Source organism: Festucalex cinctus, chromosome 14, assembly GCF_051991245.1.
Source record: "Festucalex cinctus isolate MCC-2025b chromosome 14, RoL_Fcin_1.0, whole genome shotgun sequence".
In the NCBI taxonomy this organism is placed as follows: Eukaryota; Metazoa; Chordata; class Actinopteri; order Syngnathiformes; family Syngnathidae; genus Festucalex; species Festucalex cinctus.
In genome coordinates, this window is record NC_135424.1 from 5532754 (window position 1) to 5556887 (window position 24134).

Genomic DNA, 24134 nt, shown 5'->3' on the forward strand with positions numbered 1-24134 from the left:
TTTCAAACGTCATTTTTTCGGTTTATATTAAAATAAATCTACTAAAAATCACATTTAAAATCATCCCCAAAGGCTGATGCATTAAATTAATTACCAAAGACAAAAACGAAGGACATGTTTGCTATAATTACAGTTAGTTTTAGTTAGTTTTGTAAACATAAAATTTTTGTTTTTATTTTAATGCGGTAACAATATTGTTTTTTGAATTTTAGTTTTAGTTTTTTCATTAGTTTTAGTTAACTAAAATGACCTTTAATGGCAACTGTTTTTGTCGATACCCTCCCTTCTTACTTTTGACCATCTCCAAATATTTTTGTTTTGTTTATTTTATTTGAACTGAGTCAAATGCCATTTTTAGCATATGTCGCGGGCCACTGAAAAATGGGTGGCGGGCCACATATGGCCCACGGGCCGTACTTTGCCCACCCCCCGGTTTAAATTTTGTTGCCGTTTTATTTACGGATGCACAACACGGGAATGTTGATTTCATGAACCATTAAATCAACTAATGGAAGCCTTTCAATCGAGCCCGAGCATAAATGAATCAATTTACCTAATGTAGTGCATAACTATAAGTGCACGTTGATTTCAGTGTTTCGCCATCAGCGGAACAAAGATGAATACTTTTGCATATTTCTCCCCTTTTGTGTTTCAATTAATAGAAAGCATCCGCCCAAGTGCGGTCGCACAATGTTTTTCTTGTCTCTCCCTGCATTTGTTTTAAGTTGAATTTACCTCGGACAGAGTCGCTGTCGTGAATACAAATGGACGGCGGGTAAAAGGGCATTTGTTAAGCAGCAAAAACATGCTGCAAAGATAAAGAAGGAGGCGAGTTAAAGAATGTTTGGGGAGACGAGAAAGAGACACGTAATTCCTTTTCTAAAACAGATTAGTTAGGGAAATCTGCTGTTGATTTCCATTTAAAAAAAAACAAAAAAAACTGTCGCTTGTTTTGGTGCGGCCTGAAGATTTTTTTGTCACCTTTAGACGTGACTTTTAAGTCTTCACTACAAATTCCTCTGATTCAGTGGCATGTGAGGCACAGTGGACGTACACGTGGATATGATGCCCCTTATGAATTTTTGTCAACTGGTGGCCATGGGAATGTAAGACATTTCTGCGGCCGAGATGCCCATTGAATTTTTTTCAGACAACCCTCAGGTGGATGCTCGGGGCGATTGCCACCCCATGCACGCCATTTCTCTGAATGAGAGAGAGGAAAAAAAATCTTTATCTTGTTGCTTTTGGCATTTAGCCTGAAAATAAAATTTTCTAAAATCTATTTTCATTGACTTTAAAATGCAATTTGCTTGTTGCCCAAAGGCCAAATTGCACACAAAAAGTTTTTTTTTTTTTTTAAATAACTACCTTTATCTGTAATGACATGCGGTAACCTAATGTAAAAGTTAAAGTTAAAGCTGATAACTTCTTAAGAATGCCAAAAAAATTGACATTCAAATTTATTTATTTATTTTTTTTAATCATACCCTTGTTTTTTCTAATAAGTTTGATCTCGATCCGCTTCCTGTAACGGATCTGCAGAAGCTCCACCTTATTATAAAGATATCAATTTAATATACCACATTATGTTTTTTTTTCCTTATATGGTTTTTCGAATGTAGTTTTCATGGGTAAAACCGAAAACTGAGACTGAAAATTCATTAAGTAGTCATGCAGCAATTACAATTTGGAAACAGGAAACCTGAGTGGCCAGAAAATGAAATTACAATTTACAAAACTACATTTTTATAACTATATATTATACATCCTGTGTCTGTAAATTACTGTAAAAGCTTAATTCATTGTGCCCTGCAAAATATATTTGACCAAAACTTACTTAAGGGTATTTTAGTTAACTAAAACGACAAAACTAACACTATTTTTTTTTTAACAAAATAAAATAAAAATGAAAATGCTTTAAAAAAAAAAAAAAAACTAACTGAAACTACATTTTATGTTTACAAAACTAACTATAACTATAATTATAGCAAAAATGTTCTTCATTTTAGTCTTTGGTAATTCATTTAACGCAATAAGCCTTTGGGGATGATTTTACATGTTATTTTTAAGTAGATTTATTTTGATATGAACAGAAATAAGGACGTTTGAAAGTGTGTCACACAGAAGTGACATCATCTCGAAGCAACCAATAGAAAAGCACCTTCAGATGGCGTTGCTCCCATGGTGTTTTTTTTTTTTTTTTTTTAATATTGTGCACAAGTAATAAAAATAAATAAAAATAAAATAAATAAAAATAAATACTGAAACTAACTAAAACTAAACTAAAATTAAGCATTTATTAAATAACTAAAACTAATAATTCTAACATAACCACCCTGAAAACGAATTAAAACTAATTACATTTTAAAAAACAAAACTCAAAACAAAATCAAAACTAACTTTAATGAAATTTCCAAAACAGCCACCAGCCCCTCCCCAACATTATAAAGTTTATTTTGTTGTTGTTGTTTTTAAACCAATGAAAATCCTTCTAAACCAATTGTGGCTAATATTTCAGCAATGGTTAAAAATCTATTTTGATATCTTCTCTTAGCATCTCAATCACTTGTTTTTTTTGTGTGTTTTTTTTCCCCACCCATGCACAACTCTCCGGTTTTCACGTTGGTTTCAACTAAATGTACATCTAAAACCGACATCACCAAAACGTCACTGATTATTCCGCGTCCAATTAAAGCGCCCGATTGGTTGATCGATATGCACCACTAACAAGACATAAAAACATCTCTCTGTTTTACATCCCCAATTTCAGCCTCGTTAACTGCAAAGTTGCCGCCGAGGGAGGCAAAAAGAGCGACATCACGTACCTGAAAGTCTCTCTCCTCTTTGTTTTTCTTTTTTTTTTCTTTTTTTTTTCCCCTTGTCAGACCCATTACGAGGACGGCGAGTACATCATCAGACAGGGGGCCCGAGGAGACACCTTCTTCATCATCAGTAAAGGAAAGGTGAGTGCAGCGAGACGACGTGTTTGGGAATCCGTCGGCGCTGTCATCCGAGCTTTTAGCGCCGCGCCGACTTGTCCGCGTGCGTCGTCGAACGCCGTTTTCCCTCGGCCCGCCATCTCATGACACCTTCCCCGTCGCCGTTTATGTTCCTGTCAATAAGAACGTCCTCATAATGACGCGAGAAAGTGCCCAAAGTGCAATAAAAATGGGATAGTGGGGTGTGATGAAATGTTCTGTCGCAATTTGCTTTTACACAAACGCAAACCACGCGCACACACTTGACCTTTTTCCACATGGCTATTTCCCCTAATTTCCCCTCCAAGGAGACAACATAGCGGTGAACTTTCTGCAGAGGACACATGATTATAGCTTGCATCCTGACACACAAACACACACAAACACAAACACGCAGTTTTGAAAAGTTTACTTTTAGCCATATTACTGCAAAGACTATTGATTTGGAATTACATCACGCCCAAAATGAAGGTCATGTTATTTGTCTTAAAGGTTGGGCTGTACAATTAATCTAATATTAACTCATTTGCTCCCAATAACGTGTAAATATGTTTTTTTTTATGTTTTAAGTGTCCCAAAGACGTATTTATACGTTTTTTTGTTTTTTTAATGCTAGAGCATACAGAAGGCTTTGATGCAGCCTCTCAACTGCAAAGAACGATTGCAGAAATGGTAGTTATTTCACAAACGGCCAGCAGGTGGCAGCAGAGCAAAAGGAGATCAACCAGGGCCATGTAGAAAAAAAAGCTCAATTACTTACAATTTTAAATAGATTTGTGAAAACTGATGAAACTTAGCTCTCTTCTAATGCTAATTGCTGCAAAACGGAAACAGATAGAAATATACTTTTTTTCCTGATGAAAGAAGAGACTTTAATCTTTCTTTTGATAGGTTCCATGCTTTTATAGCAATTGAACACAATATTCTGTGGGCCTTGCAAAATCAGTGAAAATCAGTAAAACAGCCGGGAGTGAACAGGATTGCTTCTGTGAAAATGGCCGGGAGTGAATGAGTTAATTACAATTTCAATTATGACTCTCCACAATTACAATATCAGCATAATCATCCAAAAAAAGATTATTAATACTAATTTTGAGTTGAGTTTTTTTTTTTGTTTTTTGTTTTTTTAAATTAACTAATTTACTCAATTTTGTTTTGTCCAAAAGAAACTCGCATAATTATAGTGTTTCAAACAACTTTATTTATCCTTAACTCATTCACTCCCAGGCGTTTTCACTGTATTTTGACTGATTTTGCAAGGCCCACAGAATATTGTGTTCTATTGCTATAAAACCATGGAACCTACCAAAAGAAAGATTAAAGTCTCTTCTTTCATCGGGTAAAAAAAAGGTATATTTGTATCTGTTTTCATTTTGCAGCAATTAGCATTAGAATATAGCTAAGTTTCATCATGATTCACAAATCTGTTTTAAACCGGGGGGAAAAACAGCTTGCTTGCTTGCTTGCCCTGGTTGATCTCTTATACTCTGCTGCCACCTGCTGGCAATTTTTTTTTTGTAGTAACTACCATTGCTTTATATCACCGGCATGTGTTTTTGGAATCAATCAATCAATCAATCAATCAATCAATCTTTATTTGTATAGCACTTTTCATCCAAAAAAATGCAACTCAAAGTGTTTTACATAGTTTAAAAAGAAATCCCCAACCCACCGCCCTCCTAAAAATACTGCCCCCCCCCCACCCGAAGAAGAAGAAGAAGAGGAAGAGCATAAACAAACCAAAACAAATGATCCAAGGTGCCTTTGAATGAGGGAATGAACACTTCATAATGTCGTACTTGGTATAAAAAGTTTGACTCATCTAGTCTAAAGGATGCCTTTATATGAATATGTGCAAAAAAGTGAAAAGGACTTTCACTTCCTCTTACAATTGGAGTAATCGGGCATCATTCCCTCTGACAAGTGAAGTTCCTGAAGTGCACTAACGAAATGTCTCGTATCCACATCTCACCTGGACGTGACGCGTACTGCAACGTGTGCGGGCGGGATTGACTTTCGCTTGACGGACACGCGTGACATCTCACCTCGCCTCCGTCGCCAGGTCAACGTGACCAGGGAGGACTCGCCCAACGGAGAGCCCGTCTACCTGCGCACGCTGGGCAAGGGCGACTGGTTCGGAGAGAAGGCGCTGCAAGGGTACGTTGATGCCTAACGACGCTGCCTCTTCCCATTTAGATCCTCTCGCCGCTTCTATTTCGATCACTGTCAGACGCTTTCTCTCCCATTGCCTTTGCGCATCCTGCATTTATCCTCTCTAATTTGCTTTCCATCTTCCGCCTGTCTCTTACGGTAACCTCCTTCTATTTATTTTTTTAGTTTTTTTCGGTGTTGCCAATGCTCACTCCGCTTGACAGGTGCGAATGTTTTCGAATGCGACGCGTGGGGCGTTTGCTGATGGGCGTTGAAGTCGGAATTCATGGCGGATGATGACGGCAACGTAGCCTAGCTCGGTGTTTACAAATCGTTATTGGGGCTAGATCAGGAATGGGCGACCGGAATTTTTCATCTGTGCCACTGGAGGTGTATAAAATCACAATTGACTCCATTTCCTGTTTTATGATTGTCGTCACATATTTTTTGAAATGACATCATAATAAAAATAAACATGGCGCCACCACCTCTTTGAGAGGTATGCACACGCGCGCGCACAGCAAAGAGCCAGATTGTGTCGACTTGAAGCCTCGAGTGCTCCGCGGCCACTGCAAACACTCTGACTCATATCACAAACACTTTTTTGTCTTGAAGAACACTTAAGTACAATAAATAAAATATTTTGTCTTGCGCAGACGAGCGGAGCCCCGAAAGCTATTTTTACTCGACCGCCACTTTTGCTTTGATGGGGGGGGGGGGGGGGGGGTTAAGTTGAAACTAAAGGGAGAGGGATGGAGAAGCACATTTGAGATGAGAGGAGAGAGAGGCCTTAAGTGGCAAGTTGTAAAAAGAGGATGTTGCCATCTTGTGGTCAGGCATGTAACTGCGAAAAGATGCTCACAAGCGACATGCTGAAGAGGAGATCATATTGAAAATTGACTTTTTATGCTGTAAAAACATAAAAACAAAAACAAAAAAAGTTGATATAGCTGTAGCAATAACAATATACCGCAATATTGTTGGGGAACACTTTTATGTTATGAAAACTAAGTTGGGGTGGGGGTTATTTATATTTGCCAAAATAGTCACATATTTTCTCTTCATAACTCTTGCCAAAAGCAAAAATTTTATGCTCCACTTATGTTGTGTCAACATGTTACATCAATAATACTTCAAAACCCTACTTTGAAGCCCTAACCCTTTCTTAAAACCCAAATTTTAAAGGGATACCATTTTTGGCAGTCCAACATTAATATTTTGCCTGTAATAAATTTTATATTTTTATTATTTTTCATGTGCAATTAGTACCTTTCAAAACACATTTTGCAACTTGCAACTTGCAACTGAAAATGACATCACAAGGGCTCAGGTAACCAATCACAGCTCACCTCTTTTCTAGATTTGGTCATGTGACATTCACAAGCTGAGCTGTGATTGGTTACCTGAGCCCTTGTGATGCACATTTTCAGTCGACAGAAGTTGCAAAATGTGTTTTGAAAGGTACTAATTGTACGTGAAAAATAATGAAAGTATCAAATTAATTATAGACAAAATATCAACTTTTTGTTGCTAAAATGGGCTGAATATGTGAAGTATCACTTTAAACCCTAACCATAGTTTGAAATCCTACTTTGAAATTCTAACCCTACCTTGGGGGTGTGTGTGTGTGTGTGTGTGTGTGTGTGTGTGTGTGTGTGTGTGTGTGTGTTGAATATTGTGGCCCATGTTTGAAACCCTACTTTGAAACCCTAAAAGCCTCATTTAAACCCCTACGTTGAAACCCTAACTTTGGAATCTAATTTGGGAAATCATAGCCCTAGTTTAAAACCCTACTTTGAAACCTTAACTCTGGTTGTATTTGTGTTGTATGTTTGTTTTGTTTTGCTTTAATTCTAAGTGTAGTCGTGTCGTGAAATCCTGGTCATTTCCATTTGTGTTAAAAAGCCACTTTCCAGTTGCTGCGTGCGTGATTTTCTGCTGATTGCTCATTAAAGCGTTTTGCTTCAGCAAACTGAAGTACCTCTCAACTATCCTTTGCCGACTAATTCCCACCACTGTAGTATCTCAGTGATTTAGAAGAAGTATCTTTAACTCATTCACTCCCAGAAAGATTAAAGTCTCTTCTTTCATCAGGAAAAAAAAAAATGTTTCTCTCTGTTTCCGTTTTGCAGCAATTAGCATTAGAAGAGAGCTTAGTTTCATCAGTTTTCACAAATCTATTCAAAATTTTAAGTAATTGAGCTTTTTTTCTACATGGCCCTGGTTGATCTCCTTTGCTCTGCTGCCACCTGCTGGCCGTTTGTGTAATAACTACCATTTCTGCAACCGTTCTTTGCAGTTGAGAGGCTGCATCAAAGCCTTCTGTATGCTCTGTCTAGCATTAAAAAAAAAAAAAAAAAAAAAAAAAACGTATAAATACGTCTTTGGGACACTTAGAACATTAAAAAAACGTATCTATACGTTATTGGGTGTAAATGAGTTAATCTGATATTCAGTTTTGGAATAGTAGTGCGTTAGATCAATTGTTACTGAAAAATGTGGTCATATTACAAACAAATGTACATTACAGCATGTAATTGTTACTTCTATTGAGACTTCAGACTCGATTGCAACAGCATATTTGCAACAGGTTAACCCCACGGTCGCGGTACGAGACAGCTGGTGTGGCGCAGATGGCCTGACTTTGGCCATATGTTCCTGACTAATGACTGTACGCTATGAAAGATGACGTGCACAACATGCGTGACACGGAGCGGTCGGACCCTCAGATCCAAATTGAAATCCGACCCAGCAAGTGATGTGAATGAGAGCCCGATGGCATACACTTGATAATAGATCAGACAGCTGGGCTACTATTAAAAAAATAAAATAAAATAAAATAGCTGACATCATAGTAGTACTAGTTGTCTTATGTAATAACCTTTTTTTTTGTGACATAGTAAATTAACAGCAAGTCTTCCATTTTGGTTTTAATTTTATCGGGACATTTTGACCCTTGCTAGGTGTAAAGACGAGCTGTCCTTGTTCCGGATTGAATATAATTATTCAACATTGGGAGAATAATAAACACAATGATCACACTCACACGTGAGAAGCTGCTGTCAGCCACAGCTCACGCCCAAGCTGTCTAAAAACAGACGGGTCAAAAATAACCGAGTTTGGGTCAACAATGGGCTGGTTTAAGGTCAACTTGACCCAATTTTTTTAGGTTGTTTTGTGCAAGATAACCCCAAAATTGTGTCATTTTGAATAAAACAACTCAAAAGGATCATTTTGTATAAGACAATCTAAATAATTGAGAAAGAATAAAGTAGATCGGTCCTTTTTTTTTTTTTTTACCTAAATTGGGTTTGTTATATATGAACACAAATAGTAAACTGTAAAAACAGTTGAGTCAAAAATAACGGGTCATAACGGGTAATAAGTCGGGTCAAAAATAACCCAGTTTGGGTCAACAATGGGCTGGTTTAAGGTCAACTTGACCTATTTTTTTTAGTTTTAGGTTGTTTTGTGCAAGATAACCCCAAAATTGTGTCATTTTGAATAAAACAACTCAAAAGGATCATTTTGTATAAAACAATACAAATAATTGAGAAAGAATGTGGTAGATCGGTCTTTATTTATTTATTTATTTTATTTTATTTTTATTTTTTTTAAACCTAAATTGGGTTTGTTATATATGAACACAAATAGTAAACTGTAAAAACAGTTGAGTCAAAAATAACCCAATTATGGGTCAATGCTGGGATTTGACCCAATAACCCAACAGCTCATGCCCATCACTGTAAAAACAGGGTAAAACAAAATAACCCAGTTTGGGTCCACAACAGACTGATCTACTATTTCGGCCATTTTGACCCAATTTTTGGGGTTGTTTTGTATAAAATGACCCAAAAATGGGTCATTTCATACAAAGCAACTCCCCCAAATTGGGTCGTCTTGTATAGGACAACCCAAGAAATTGAAAAAGGAAGTTTGGTCAAATAACCCAATTTATTTACAATTTATTTACAATTAATTAATTAATTTATTTATTTATTTATTTATTTATTTATTTATTTATTTATTTATTTATTTATTTATTTATGTATTTAAACCCACGTTGGGTTTATTATACATGAGCACAAATAGTAAATTGTAAAAACATTTGGGTCAAAAAGGAGCTGACTACTACTTGGGTCAAATTGACCCAACTTTGGTATAAGTGGGTCAAATTGACCCAAGTAGCCGTTGGTCCCTTTTAGACCCATAAATGAGCCAGCTGCTTTCGGAGTGGTGCATTTACAATGTGTTTAAAATGTCTTTTTCAAGCATCTAAAGAGTTTTGGGAGTGTTAAAAAATATGAAACTTTTCGTTATATGGTCTCTCTTTATTGTAGATTTTCGCCTTTTGCAGGTGAGTCAGGACCGTACCCCCGAGATGAAAATCTTGTTAAAACGAAAGAAAAGTGTTCTTGCACTATAAATAGAAAATGATATTTGAAGTTGTTTTTCCAGACTGCAATTTCAAGCAGGTCCATACTGGAAAGGATCATCTCACCGTTTGTTTATTCACAACAACTTCATCTCCATGCCACAATAAGGACGCCGGTTATTATTATCTTTTATTGTGCCCGAGCGCCTTTTGTCGTCTTGAGCCGGCCCGGCTTTGATGACTGCGTCTCGCCTAAATGTAAATGACGGCGGAATAACGGACATCTTGCAACGCAGGCTTTTGATCAGAGGACCCGCCGAATATCCGCTTCCCCCCGCCCCCACGCCTCTCTAATTACAAAGTTAACTACGTGTTCGTGTATGAACGCCAACAGCACCCCCTCAAAGCTTTCTCTTGTCTTTACCGGCAATGTCGGCCTTTCATCTATGAGGAGAACATGTTTACAAATCAAAGCGGGTTCTGCTGCTAATGGCGACAGAATCGTTGTGTTTGCGCAACAATTAGGTTACATGATTTGTTTTTGTTTTTGTTTTAAAGGTCTTACGTATAGAATGGTAGAAATGCCGTATGGATGTCGTATAGTATAGGTTCTGATTGTTGTTTGGATGTCGCTAACAACATATGTCAAGAGGTGTGAACTTTTTGAAATGAGGTGGACATCCATCAGCCAAACAAAATGCGTGTCAAGCAGCAGGTGTTCGACCTTAGAGGCTTCCACTGTATTTCTACACGACAATCAAGCCCAAGCCTGAAGCTTGCCTGAAGCCATTTTTCAACAATAATCCCACGTTGCTTCTTTTGTAATTCACAAACATGCAGTTTTGGCAACACCAGTGTGAAAGCAACAGCATGTCAGTGGCACCCATGGGCCCGTATGATATTTTTGGATCGGCGCGGGCGAAGGAAGGAGGGATGAATCGGGGTTAGGCGTTAACTCCGTCAAGCATTTCAAGTCAGCTGAGGCTTTATCGCCAAATTCTCAACGTTGGCAACATCCTCGTAAGCGTCTGTCGGCCGGCCCGAGCTGTCAACTACGTGTCTGACTTTTGACATCAGGGAGGAATAAAAAGAACACTGGAATGGATTCTGTCCATTCTGAGGCTTTTATTGCCGCATGCTTTTACTGTTTTATTTGCTGTCTGTCTTTTAAGACCACTCAACAGTTGTTTGCAATTTCACCCTTAAAAAGACTAACAACTGAATCACTTTGAAGGTATACTAGCTTTGAAAGTACAGCGCATGTGGTGGTGACCCGATTTTTCTGCTTTTTGGGGGTCTGTAATAATGGTGGACCAGACAGGGCACTTGACATGATGCTTCCCAGAGGTTTTTAATGTTTTTTTCTGTCAAAAGGGCAAATATTGCTTATCTATAGCTGCTATCAAGATATCTATCTAGCTATCCATCTAGCTATCTAGCTAGCTAGCTATCTAGTGATGTAGCCAGCTATCTAGCTGTCTCGCTAGCCATCTAGCGATCTAGCTACCTAGCTAGCCAGCTATCTATCTATCTATCTATCTATCTATCTATCTATCTATCTATCTATCTATCTATCTATCTATCTATCTATCTATCTATCTATCTATCTATCTAGCTAGCTAGCTAGCTAGCTATCTAGGGATGTAGCCAGCTATCTAGCTGTCTAGCTAGCCATCTAGCGATCTAGCTACCTAGCTAGCCAGCTATCTATCTATCTATCTATCTATCTATCTATCTATCTATCTATCTATCTATCTATCTATCTATCTATCTATCTATCTATCTATCTATCTAGCTAGCTAGCTAGCTAGATAGCTATCTGGCCGTTTCGCCATAGGATGAACGGAATTGAATGTGGATTCACCAAGTCAGGTCTTCCTAATAACGCACACAATAAAGTTCTTCACAGTGTCTCTTTGTATATTGGAATGGCTGTGTACTTGTTAACTCCCCCGACTTTGACATATTTCCTTGATAAGTATGAAATGCATCTTGGGATATTTTCCTAGCCAAGCCTTCACAAGTACCCTTGGTTTAAGCTGACAAGAACAACATCCGGGTGTCCCCTGTGTGCTTGGTTTATTCATCCTCTCAATTGGAACAGTACTTGGGCCGCGACTGATGACCTGTCACAGGATCACAAGGACGTAAGAACGGACAATAATACAAACTGAGAAAGAGCTTCTATCTCACTAGCTTTCGAGCTATCTAGCTAACCACCTTTCACGATGCCCTCCTTCACACAGTGTTTGCTTATTGGTCCATTCGTGAACCCGTTTGCCACTGCTCACGGGACAAACATTGCTCTGCTTTATATGTTCTTCAAAACAAAGACAATGAAAGAAAGGAAGTAAAGAAAACAAAGTAGATAGACACGCAACTCGTAAATCTACACAATTTAGGACCATGTAATGTCCCTTGGTCATCAAGGGTACATCGCAAATAATCGGACAAAGGCGACGGGTTTTAATACATCCACCTTTTCTGTCTAATGTGATAGAGAAGACTCAGTTTGACACCTGTTCCTGAAACACATTCCTTGAGGAAGAAAGGTTGACCATTCACAGACTGCATGTGGATATGTGAGTGAGTAATGTGTATTAAGTTTAAAACTGTGGAAAATTTTAAACCGCAAAGCATGTTTGAGGTCTTTTCAAAAGCACTTTATTAATACAATGTATTATTATGAATGTACAAGCATTGTGTTCACTAATTAGAAAGTGGTGACTGGAGGTTTTTGCTGAAATAATCAAATAAACACGAGCTAATCCAAAATGAATGCTAGCTAATGCCGTGTTTACAAACTGCAATGAACACGCTTTCAGACTCGACTTTCCAAGGTTGTGAGAAAGCTATATTAGTCTTGACATGAGTCAATTTGTGTTTCGTCCTGGCTGGATGAGGTGAAAGCCATTCTGAAGTAACTCAAACAAGGCTGATTTGAATTTGAATTGGGTTTTCTTTCTGGTTGGTTTGTGCCATTGCACAAAAGATGAACACTTTGTTTATTTATACATCTATGACATATGTTAACGCAAAGCCTAGTAATGGGATATAGTCATATTTGGTAACTCCTGAACACATCTTGTGTAAAACAAAAGACATTGAAGATGTTTATGATATGTCTCATGATCCATCCATCTATCGTAGCTAGCTAGCTAGCGAGCGGTGCGTCAGGAGTCGACGGCGATCAAACTTGACTATTGAGAGGAAGTGGAAACTGTAGCTTGTTTCCGTAGCTAGCTAATTTTTGTCTTTTTTTTCCTGTCTTATGGAAGGTCCAAAACATCCCCAGTATTTGGCAGTGGAGTAGAGTACAAATCACTTGTTACATGCTCATGTTGCCATTTGGCCTGTACAGCTGGGCTGCGTGCTTGTATATTATTTTTATAACCCTTTTCCCAGGACACGAGATCGCTGTCAAATTACCTGGTTAATTCCTGCCCTCTGCGTCGGTAATCAACACCGCCAGCGACTCCAAAAGAACATTCTTCTCTGCTTTTAGCGTCTGAGCTAGCATATACCGTACGTGCATCCAGGACGGCGTGTTTGTTCTGGCCTAATTAAAAAGGACCTAGTCTGTTTTCGGAAGCTTAGTGGCTGACTTAAGCATCCGAAGTGTGCAAATGACAAATACAGTTGCGGACCTTGTCAACGCAATGGCACACTAAGTTGGGGGTGGCGCAGGTGTAACGAGACGCAAGTATCGCTTGAGGTCACTTAAACGGGATCCATCCTTATGTAACCATTATTTTGATACATGCATTCCCAGGCCTTGTTGTGCGTCGTCGTCATGGCGAGTAAGTGACACAGACATGGAGTACTTCCTTGTTGGGGGGCTAATGAGCTCATGTAACAGATCGTGGATGTCATTAGCTGTCGCTCATCGGCGTCGAAAAACAAAACGATGCTCGGCACATCTGCAGGCCTGGTTTGACGTATGTGCATCGTTAGGAAAATGAGGTGTCATCTGCTTACTGTTTGTTTTGAAGCGACATTATGTAAGAGTTTAATCCGGAATCCTTTTGATTTTACATGCAGCTGACACTTCATTAGCCACAAATTAATTACATATATTTTTAAAAACTAACTTTACTTGATTAGCACTACCAGAGATAATCATATTTTAAAATTAAGATCATGTGCAGTATTTAACACAATTGCTAATTTTATTAAAGAACTATTATTACATAATTAATTTAAATATGATTCAAGTCTTTAAAAAAATGTAATTAAATAAATAATTATTCATGTACAAAAATAATTCTAAGCATTCCTTTCTAAAAATAAATATTTCCTTTAATATCTAAAATCACATTTGTCCTTTAACATTAATAAATGATACCACTGCTTATTTCACAACATAAATAAACAGTATTTTATTTAACAATTAAAATTCACAACTTTCAAAATGTAATAACATTTTACCTTTAAAATTATTGATAAAATCAACAATAATAAATTAAATAAATAAATAAATAAATAAATAAATATGTTATTGAATAAATTAAAAATTTAAGTACATTTAGGTTAAATCTAAAATACATGTATTCATATAAATTGAAGTATTTGAAATGAATAGTAAAATGTAATGATAATAACAACAATAATAATAATTTTCAATAATAATAATAATAATAATACATAAAAATACAATTAAATCCTTTAAAATGAATAATAAAATGGACTACAATAATAATGCTAATGATAATAATCATCATTTTGCCCAATTATTTGATGTTTGGATGTAAGTATGAATGGTTGCCTGTTTGTTGAGACAACTGGGATTCACTGGCGACCAGTCCAGGGTCTATACTGCCATTTGCCCAAAGCCATTTAAGAGGACATGTGGTACTGAAAAAGGTCGAATATATGAAATTTTAGCCTTAAAGATAAAAATATGGAATAAGGAATTCTTCTCAAGTATTTTCAATAAAATCTGAGAAATGTATTTCTGTTCCCTTTTTGATGAGAATGTCTGCCGGGCACGTAAGGGCAGCTTTCTTGTTGTGTCCTTGTCTAGCACATATGTGGCATGAATTAAAAATGAGCCCGCTCCAGTTGTAGAGGGGACACGTTTTTTTTTTTGCCCTTCTTTCTTTTTGTGAAGTAGAGCGACAACTTGCAGCAGTCGTGTCAAATCACAGCTGGTGCGTTACAAAAACTTTGATGAAAGCAAGTTAGGAACAAGTTCGCTACTTGTACTTGAATTCATAATTTTGACCTTTGTCTCCTTTCGAATGAAATCAAAGTCGTGGAAATACAGTATTCGCTTTTGGATGCTGATTTCTAAGGAAAAATTCTCAAAACGGGATTTATTATTGACAAATCACCCGCTGATGAAATAAAATATGAATAAATAATAAAATATAAATAAATAATAAAACAATAAAAAATAAAATAAAATAAAATAAAATAAAATAAAATAAAATAAAATAAAATAAAATAAAATAAAATAAAAAATAATAAATAAAATATAAAAAAGCTCAATTCAATGGATGCTTCAGATTGTGATAAAGCTTTACCTGCATTGACTTCAGGTTGTTCAATATGCTTCAAGCGTAACGACATGATGCTCAACAGTTTGAGGTATAAATCGTGCTTCCCGTTAGCCGTGTGATGACCATAAAGCTTCTCAAGATGCAGTTGAACGGCAGTTTGGGACAGAAAATCTTGCCAGTGGCAATTTTGCAAGCAAAACTGCCAAGCATCAAGCTGTCAAATGATGATGGCCTCACATCTGTCTGCATGATCCCTTAAACAAAATGGAAATGGGGGGGTACAAAAAGGAAGGGCTCGACCGATATGGGTTTTTTGAGGCCAATGCTGATATTTGGCAGAATAAGATTCAAATAACCATCCATCTATTTTCTTGACCGCTTATTCCTCACAAGGGTCGCGGGGGTGCTGGAGCCTATCTCAGCTGGCTTTGGGCAGTAGGCGGGGTGATACAGATAACCAATTGATGAAAAGATGTAGTGAATCACAGAACTTGTGTTTAAATCAATAAATCTATGAATTACAGGCAGAACATTTGACAGTTTTCAAATAATTTGAAAGAAAAGTCAACAAAAATTGGCCAAATTTTTTGCCCATTTTGTCTTGTTATAATTTTAATGTATAAAAAAATAAAAATTAAATACAGCCAGGCGATTAATTGTTTGGCCCTATTTCATAGTGAGTTTTAGGACACACTGTATTGTGGTCATCTATAACCATCCACATAATAACCATGAATCTATAGTTCATTTGTATCAGTACAGCTGTCTTTTTTTTTTTTTTTTTGCATTGTTTTATAATCCTACCCATATAAATCCAACCCAATTCAACACTAAGAAGAACTTTTTCCACTGACCATATTTGAAGGGTGCCTTGCGACAACTTTTTACAGTAATTTTTACTAAATGATTTAAAATGGAAGTCAACCTTAAACATTTCTTGACAAATATATGTGACCTCACTAGTCTAAAGATGACATCCTGATTCATATTAATACATTTGCGGAATATGAGTTATGCAGCAAAATCCAGCCGTTTTTATCCACCTCAGGGGGCGGCCATTTTGCCACTTGCTGTCGACTGACGATGACATCACAGTTGCTCTGGTAACAACCAATCACAGCTCAGCTTCAGAAAACAGGTGAGCTGAGCCTTGAGCAACTGTGATGTCATCTTCAATCGACAGCAATTGGTAAAATGGCCGCCCCCTGAGATGGATATGGACTCATAGTCCACTAACGCAATATTAACCAGAATACCATATTTAGACTAGTGGGGCTGCATAGAACATATTGTCAAAAATATTGGGCGGGTTGACTTCCCTTTTCGATTGAATTGGACATTTTGATCCAAAAAAAGAAATAAGCACTGGGGTAAAGTTGTCCATGTAGTCCCCCACGAGCACAGAGGGCCCCCGATCCATCAACTGTTCATTCCTCCTCCGGCCTTGGCAAACATCTCCTTCCTCCTCTCAGCTCTCCTACGCAGCGTTCGGCTCTCAAAACTCACCAGCTGTGACCTTTATTCGTAGCGTACGGGAACGCGGGGGGTTAAGGCGGGTTCGCGCGCGAGTGCGCCAGGAAGAGGAAGAGGCGGAGGGAAGTCGGAGGGAGTTGAAATGGACCATCATTGAAATAGGCTGTCATAAGTTGAGCGGAGACACGGTGAGTGATGGACCGCACGCGCTGGAGCGGAGCCGAGCCCCTTCAAGTGTCCAAATAATCTCCTGACGGGGATGTCAGGCCGAGAGTTTGCTTGTCTTTTTAGCGGCGCGTTTTAGTTTGTGTTTTTTTTTAACGATGGATCCTTGGAACACGGACTCGGAGGATTCCTGCGACTGGAGTAACTCGTCGGATGAAGAATGCCCATCAGATGATGGATTGGACTTGAAATATGATCGAGTGTAATGGCCAACGTTTACAGATTATGCGTCACATGACATTCCACATGCACGAAAGCTGATGAGCCTTTTAAATGGAAAGTGAAAATTCTTATATGTGCTTTTGTGGCTAATTGTGTGTTTTTTTTTCCTCTATAGGGAGGACATCAGGACTGCCAATGTTATTGCAGCAGAGGCGGTCACCTGCCTAGTCATTGATCGAGAGTGAGTATCTAACAGCTTCTATAATAAATAATGATTCTTTGATTTGTTGGTTTTAGCCGTTTTATTAAAGTGAAGTGAACCTGAAATATTTCTTTGACAATCATATCTTATGTGTGACCTCATTAGTCTAAACATGACATTCTGATTAATATTACATTTGTGGAATAAGAGTTATGAAGCAAAATCAAGCTATTGTTAGCCATCTCAGGGGGCGGCCATTTTGCCACTTGCTGTCGCCTGAAGATGACATCACAGTTGCTCAGGTCTCAGGTAACAACCAATCACAGCTCAGCTTTAGAAAACAGGTGTGCTGTGATTGGTCAGCTTCAGAAAACAGGTGAGCTGTGATTGGTCGTTGCCTGATGCTGCATACGAAGATGGTCGGAAGTCGTATATCTCCGAGTTGTTTTTCCCAGTTCCGACCTGAAAGTGTTCGAGGCGAAAGTAAACAACCAAAATGGCGAATAGTGGTAAAAATTGTTTTTTATTTTGGTTCTTAAAACTCATTTTGACCTCCAGCAAACTTATCTTCCTCAACTGTCAACTTCAGTCAACAGCAAGTGGCAAAATGGCCGCCCCCTGTGATGGATAAAAACGCCTGGATTTTGCTGCTTAACTCATATTCCACTAACGTAATATTAACCAGAATACCATAATTTATATTAGTGGGGCTGCATAGAGCATGCTATTGTCAAAAGATTTTTTGGGGGGGTTGACTTCCACTTTAAGTGGAATCAATCAAGAGGAAATAGTAACAAAAGTGAAACAATGTACAATGAATCATAACACAGTTAACTGATTATAGGGAGTCCTCGTGTTACGGCCGAGTTCCTTTGCTACGCTGGCGATGTAACCCGAATTTCGACTTGAGTTGGATTTCACCATTAGTCGATATTTACATAATGCATATTTGCGTGAGCTGGAAGAGCCGGAACCAATTATTTCAATGTTTCTGCACGGACATTCATTGCTGACTGACGGCAGAGCGGAGCTAATTCCAATTTAAAAACGGAAATGTGACGCGATGATGATGTGAGGTAAGAACACAACTTTAAATAACTTTAAAATGGCGTGGTTACTGTGGGGAATTGATGAAAAAGAAGGTGCTACGGACGAGGCACGGGCGCCGTAAAGTCGATAGTTGACCACATTGAAGCAACAGGACAACAAATTCACCAAGGACAGAAAATATCGCAATTAGAATTATCTATGATCACCAGGATGTGGAGGGTCTGAGAGAATTTAGCCCGCCCTTGTCTTTTTTTTTTTTTTTATATTTTTAGCGGTGTTACTGTTCGTTTCAGTTGGATTTTGTCCTTATTAGTGTAGTTTGTAAGACAGAGAGACAGGCACATGACCGGTACGCCTATATAAGGACTTCCTGTTTACCTGCGTCTCATTTTCATGACGTACCCTTACTATCTACCACATGTACAGGCAGTTGTTTAGATTTTATTTTGTAGTAACAAGTGAAAAGTTGCTAGAAATAAAAGTTGGTACGTTCAAGACGTGATCAGATGTGTTGACTTCACAACATTCTCATGACGCTCAATCACCCGAAACACGTTCGTCTCATTTTCGCTCACAGCGGCGTCACCTGCCGTCCGCCGACTTGCTTTTTTGTGCTCGGCTCATTTGCATGTAAATGTTTTTCGAGACGCTGCACGCTTTGCTTCGAGGAGCCATGCCAAGAGGACAGGTGTAGGAATTCAGAATAACTGAGCAGCGGGGTTGTTTGTTGTTGTGATTGCCAGGGAGCATAACCGTATTCTTCGTGTTTATTGACCCTGAAAGACGCCCGAGATCGGAGGGAACACTTTATCCGAGGAGTGTTAAGTCTTGTGGTGGGAATAAATGAAGTGGCCGAGGTTCGGAGGGTGGGGGGTATCGTCTTACCCGGGGCCCAGCTGTGGCCTTCCTCAGAACTAACAGAGGGGATAATGAGAGAGTCATCTCGCACAGGTGATGACCGTTGCCTTCAGCGCCGCCTGTCATTCCAACGCGTGTCCGACGGCGTCGTGACCTGCAGAGAGAACTCGATTGGAGTTGTTGTTTTTTTTGTCTGTGTGCATTTATTGACGTGCTACAACTGTGAATGAAAACAAGCAGCGGGCCATTAATGGCGAGGCAAACACCACAAGTCAAACTGAATGCGCTCAGCAGATGTATTGCAATTTTGCGGTGACAGCTTAACGAGGCCTGAGCGGATGTGCTTTTTCGGCTATTTTGAATTGTTTGAACAGAAAGCGGATATATATATATTTTTTAATGGAAATGATAGAGCAAAGAGTGTAGCTCGGGAGGGTATTATCTCAGACGCTTGTGCGTTGTTGTTGCACAGACCAAACAGGTTGTTCAACTTCATAATGCGAATTCATAGAGGAATGCCGCAAAGAGCAAAAATCATTGCCTCTTGACGCCACAAAATGGCGGCGTTACACTGCTTTCATCTAAGTGAAACTCCTCAACCCACTTCGACGTAGTTGCTTAGCATTATGCCACAAAATGGCATCAATGGAATCATACTGTTATTGTTTTGGCTTAAGCAAAAATAAGCAGTGAATGAGGGAGCTTTTCAAGTCAAGTCACGTAAATGGAAGTCAGATTCATAATCAACCAAGATGAAAATCCCCCAGTGGTATTTCTCCAATGAAATATGATTTGATATATATTAGAGATAGACCGATATACGTTTTTTTTGTTTGTTTGTTTGTTTTTTTATGGCCGATACCGATTATTAGCAGTCAAGAATGCTATTAACTGCTATTGGGTGCCAATATTCATTTTCACTAAAAGGGACAATATTGGCATCAAAATTTTAAAAGGTACAAACTCCAGCTCTTATTTTTTATTTTTTATTTTTTTAAGCATATGTTTATTGAACAACCTTTAGGGTTTGTAAAATATTGGAGTTTAAATCTAACAAAAAGTTCAGGGATCTCAAAGGGGCAGTAGCATGTCTTCAAAAGTTAAATACTTAAGCAAATAGCTCCCTATTGTGTTGCACAATAGTTTTCTAAAATTCTATATCTGAAGTATTAATCATACTTTTAACTTCAAACAAAAACAGATGGTGCAGAGAGTTCCCAGGGTCATCTATGAAATTTAATAATTAGTTCCCTGAAGTTTCATTTTTCCCTGAACACTTTTTTTTTTAAATTAATCTATTATCAACGGTACAGACAGAATAGACTCTCTCCTTTTTGCCTTTTTCCGTTCTTTTATAATCAACAGTAGATAAAAAAAAAAGGTAGGTTTCACAAAATGCAGTCATTTTCTCCCATTGACTCTCAAACTATGTTCATCTCGTCTCTAAAATGGGGCAATGATGTCATCAACTGGTGGTTTTGCATCAGTAAAGTTGTTTCCAAGTTTGAAGTTTACAGTGAAGCAGTATCAGATGCTCCCCCACCCTTCCACAGGATTTACGAGTGCACTTGTGGAGGGCAGTGAAAGTGTTAATCTATCCAAGTCATACGGTCAAAATTTCAAGCAGGTTCAAAGTCGCTGGCTAATGGCCCAAGCAGCAAATCATTTCAGATGAATTTTAATCAGGTCACCTTGCAACACACGTCACAGCTTTGTTGTAAAGTTTTACAGTAATAGCAACTCCTGCGCTCTCACTTTTTACGGCCTTTCCGATTAGCACTTGTCTTCGCCGACTTTTTTTACAGTCTCGCCCACTGAATATTTTATTATAACTGGTAGCACTTGTTATGACAGTCTGGTCAGATTTTGCATCAGCCTTTCATGCACAAAAAGTGTGTTGACGCCAGCTCTTCTTCTTTTATTGCAGTTCATTTAAGCATCTGATAGGAGGCTTGGAGGACGTGTCCAGCAAAGGCCACGAGGACGTCGACGCCAAAGCCAAGTAAGACGCCGTTACTCACATTAATATGCCACCATAAACCACTCACGTTGTGTTTTTATTTTTCATTTTAAACACGCTTATCAGTCGCAGAGCAATTTCAATAAATAGCAGCAGTTTTGTGGCCTCGCATTCGGTTGGAAAACGCCATCAAGAAAATGTCCAACTGCTGAATGTGGATAAAAGCAGAGGCGACATGGAAGGCTCAAGGGTGAAACCGAGCTCAAAAACTGGGCATGTGGCGCGTTGCGCTTGGCCGGGGCGTTAATGGCCCATTAAAAAAAAAAATAAAAAAGTTTCATACGCGCTAGTCTAAGACATAAACTGCACCTTTAGGTCTGCTGCATAACAACAGATGGTTGAAAAGAGAGAAAAGCGAAGCGACGACCTGCGACTCAGTTTTTCCGTCGCCATGGAAACAAGCGCATACCGATGCAGAAGTCATAACGCACCCTCAGCTATGAGTTGGGCATACGTGTAAAAAGCTGCCTTTATAAAGATAGCTCAGTTATTTTGATTAGCACTTACTGAAATATGAATATGTATAGTACATCTGCCACATGTTTTGAGGTGTGCACGAAAATATGAATTCATATAGATAACTGGTTTAGGTGTAGCCTGTGAGGCAGATGTGCTAACCATTTTTACATTATGCTTACCACTGTCAACACGTCAAAATTCTGAGTAGGGATGATTGATTTTGAAAAATAATTCATTTTTTCCTTAATAATGTGATTTTTTTTCCTTTGTTTGTTTGTTTGTTACAAATACAAGAAATAAATTAATCGTTATTACAATAAGCAATATATTTATTTATATAAAGAAGAATGAGCATAAACTAATATGAAAGACAGTTTATTTTTCCACTTGAATTAAAATTGTTACCGTATTTTTCAGACTTTAAGTCGCATTTTTTTTTTCATAGGCTGGCTGTTCCTGCGACTTGTACATGGAAAAAAAAAATACTCAGTGGGAATATAATTTCACAGACAACCACAAGAGGGCACTCAAGACTTTTAATCTAATATACTATACATACTTATTGTGCCTTATAGTGTGACTTATCGTCCTGAAAATACCGTAACTTACTAAACACGTCTTTTAAGCATGCACTACGACAACTACACAAAATTCCACTAAACAGCAATAACAACAAAACAAATCTGGCTCTTGTTTCATGAAACAATGATGGAAACATGTGGGCTGCACTTCTTACTCACTGAACTTATCTCGACACTATATAGATAAATAAACCGTACATATATATAAAACGAAAACCTACCAACCAAAATGAAGCCGTATATTTTTTTTAAATTGTAGTCTTTTTCGATTTGAAAATAATCAATTTGAATTCTAGTAATTGTTCATCCCTGCATCTAAACTTCTTCCCCATAGCGCCACCAGCGCCATTTTTTGAACTCAAGCTTCCCGTGCCGCACGTTGGAAGCTCCCAACTCAGCCTAACAAAAGCTGCACGTCGAGAAAAGCCCGAGTCAGCATCCCGCGGCGACGGAAACGATTTCCCCCTTTTGGTTGCGTTGCTTTAAGGATGCAGCTGCTCCCCGCTGTTACCCGCACTTTCCTTCAAAGAATATCAACGTTGGTTTTGATCAAGCCGCCCATTCACTCAGCGGGAGTCGGCGATTACCTGAAATAGAAAGGCGCATTATTCTGCATGTTTTTTGGTTGTTGTTTTAAAAAAAAAAAATGTGCAATGCATATTTAGATACTCTTACTTTTCAGAAAAAAGGTTTTTGGGCTTTGCGGTTAAATTTCAGAATGAACCTAGAATGTGTTGCAAATTAATTTGACTTTCTCTAAAGGACGTGTGCATTCAAATTTGACAAAAAGTCAAATCAAAGTTCATCTGGAAAGGTCATCGTGCATTTTCGATACGCCCTGAGAGAAAACCGAAGCAGGCTGTAGCGCGCAAACGAACTCTGTCCCAAACTCAGTATTATTTCTATGACCTCATCAGTCCTCCACCGCTTTATCACCCACTGGGGTGCGACTCCATCTGTAGAGGAACATTTTGCCATGCAGCGCTTTTAAAAAGATTTGCTGTGGAACATTACGACGTCGCATTTCTACCTGCAAATGTGCGATTGTAGACAGCCAGGGGCTAGTTAAGGCACCTTGAATTGACATTTTGTGCTTGGCTAAAAACTGAGCGGCGGCGAAAATGAAAACCAATATTTCTCCAGGAAGCTGCATAACTGTTACCATGGTAACTGCTAATATTGTGCTAGCATTGTATTCAAGTGCTAACTTTTAGCATTTACGTTGGCTTTTATTTTGGGGGTTTTGGTGCCAATCAGGTATTATAGTTACAGTTTGGGTTTGCGTACACCATATTTGGTAAGATTTAGAATGACGGTTTGAGATTTTACCAAGGTTAGATTCAGGGTTAGGGTTTTGTGGAGGATGAGTTGTTTTTGCCAGGTTTTGCCTTTGGGATTTGTCTTATCATGAGGTTTTTGATTAAATTTGATTTCTAGTAGAACCCAGAGTTCAATGCAAACATGGTGAAGCAGCATTTAGCTGTATTGCTGCACACAAATGCAATAACCTTTAAGTCAGCCCCAAAATGTGAAGGGTTTTGAGTCTAGGTTGTTTACTTTTTTTTGCTCTTTTAAGATTTCTATCAGCAATTAAAAAAATAAAAGTAAATCCAAGATTTTCCCTAGAACACTTGCTAAGCCAGTAATGCACCGGGGGAAACACTGAAATCTTTTTCTTGCACCGTACGTTCTTTTAGTCGGTTATCTTTTTTGTTTTGTTTAGTTCTCTGCGTATTAGTGCTTGTAAATGTTGTACTTTTAATCATGCAAAGCATATTGAGTTACCGTGGCGTGTAAAATGTGCTATATAAATAAAGCTGCCTTGCCTTAAAGCCTTTGGAAACTACCCCAGAGGGTAGAACAGGCAGGAGCATGGATTATATTGTTAAAACATGTAGTTTGGCAACAAATTGTACAAAATTACAAAAAAATAAATAATTACATAAAATGTCTTTGTTTGAATTGGGGCCGAATCCAATAGGTATAGCAAAGTTGGCACTGATCTAAACCTGAAGTCAGTCTAGCATGTGTCTAGTGGGATAAGTGCGTGATGGATGCAGTTCAGCTTTGTTTCAAGGTCAGGCTTATCTGTTTAAGGT

General features: G+C 38.3%; 1 protein-coding gene across 7 annotated transcripts in view; it reads left to right on the top strand.

The window, feature by feature from the left end:
- The window catches only part of LOC144001170 (cGMP-dependent protein kinase 1), a 130492-nt gene that overhangs the window by 97762 nt on the left and 8596 nt on the right, over nucleotides 1–24134 (top strand). For 4 of the 7 annotated variants that reach the window (XM_077495261.1, XM_077495263.1, XM_077495262.1 and 1 more), the window contains exons 6-9: nucleotides 2886–2963; nucleotides 5041–5135; nucleotides 17041–17106; nucleotides 20903–20977. In XM_077495261.1, coding sequence (XP_077351387.1) covers nucleotides 2886–2963; nucleotides 5041–5135; nucleotides 17041–17106; nucleotides 20903–20977 — 314 coding nt within the window. Of the gene's footprint in view, nucleotides 1–2885; nucleotides 2964–5040; nucleotides 5136–11492; nucleotides 11652–16670; nucleotides 16906–17040; nucleotides 17107–18064; nucleotides 18144–20902; nucleotides 20978–24134 lie in introns of those variants that run through there. The other 3 variants (XM_077495265.1, XM_077495264.1, XM_077495266.1) reach the window with 3 other exon arrangements.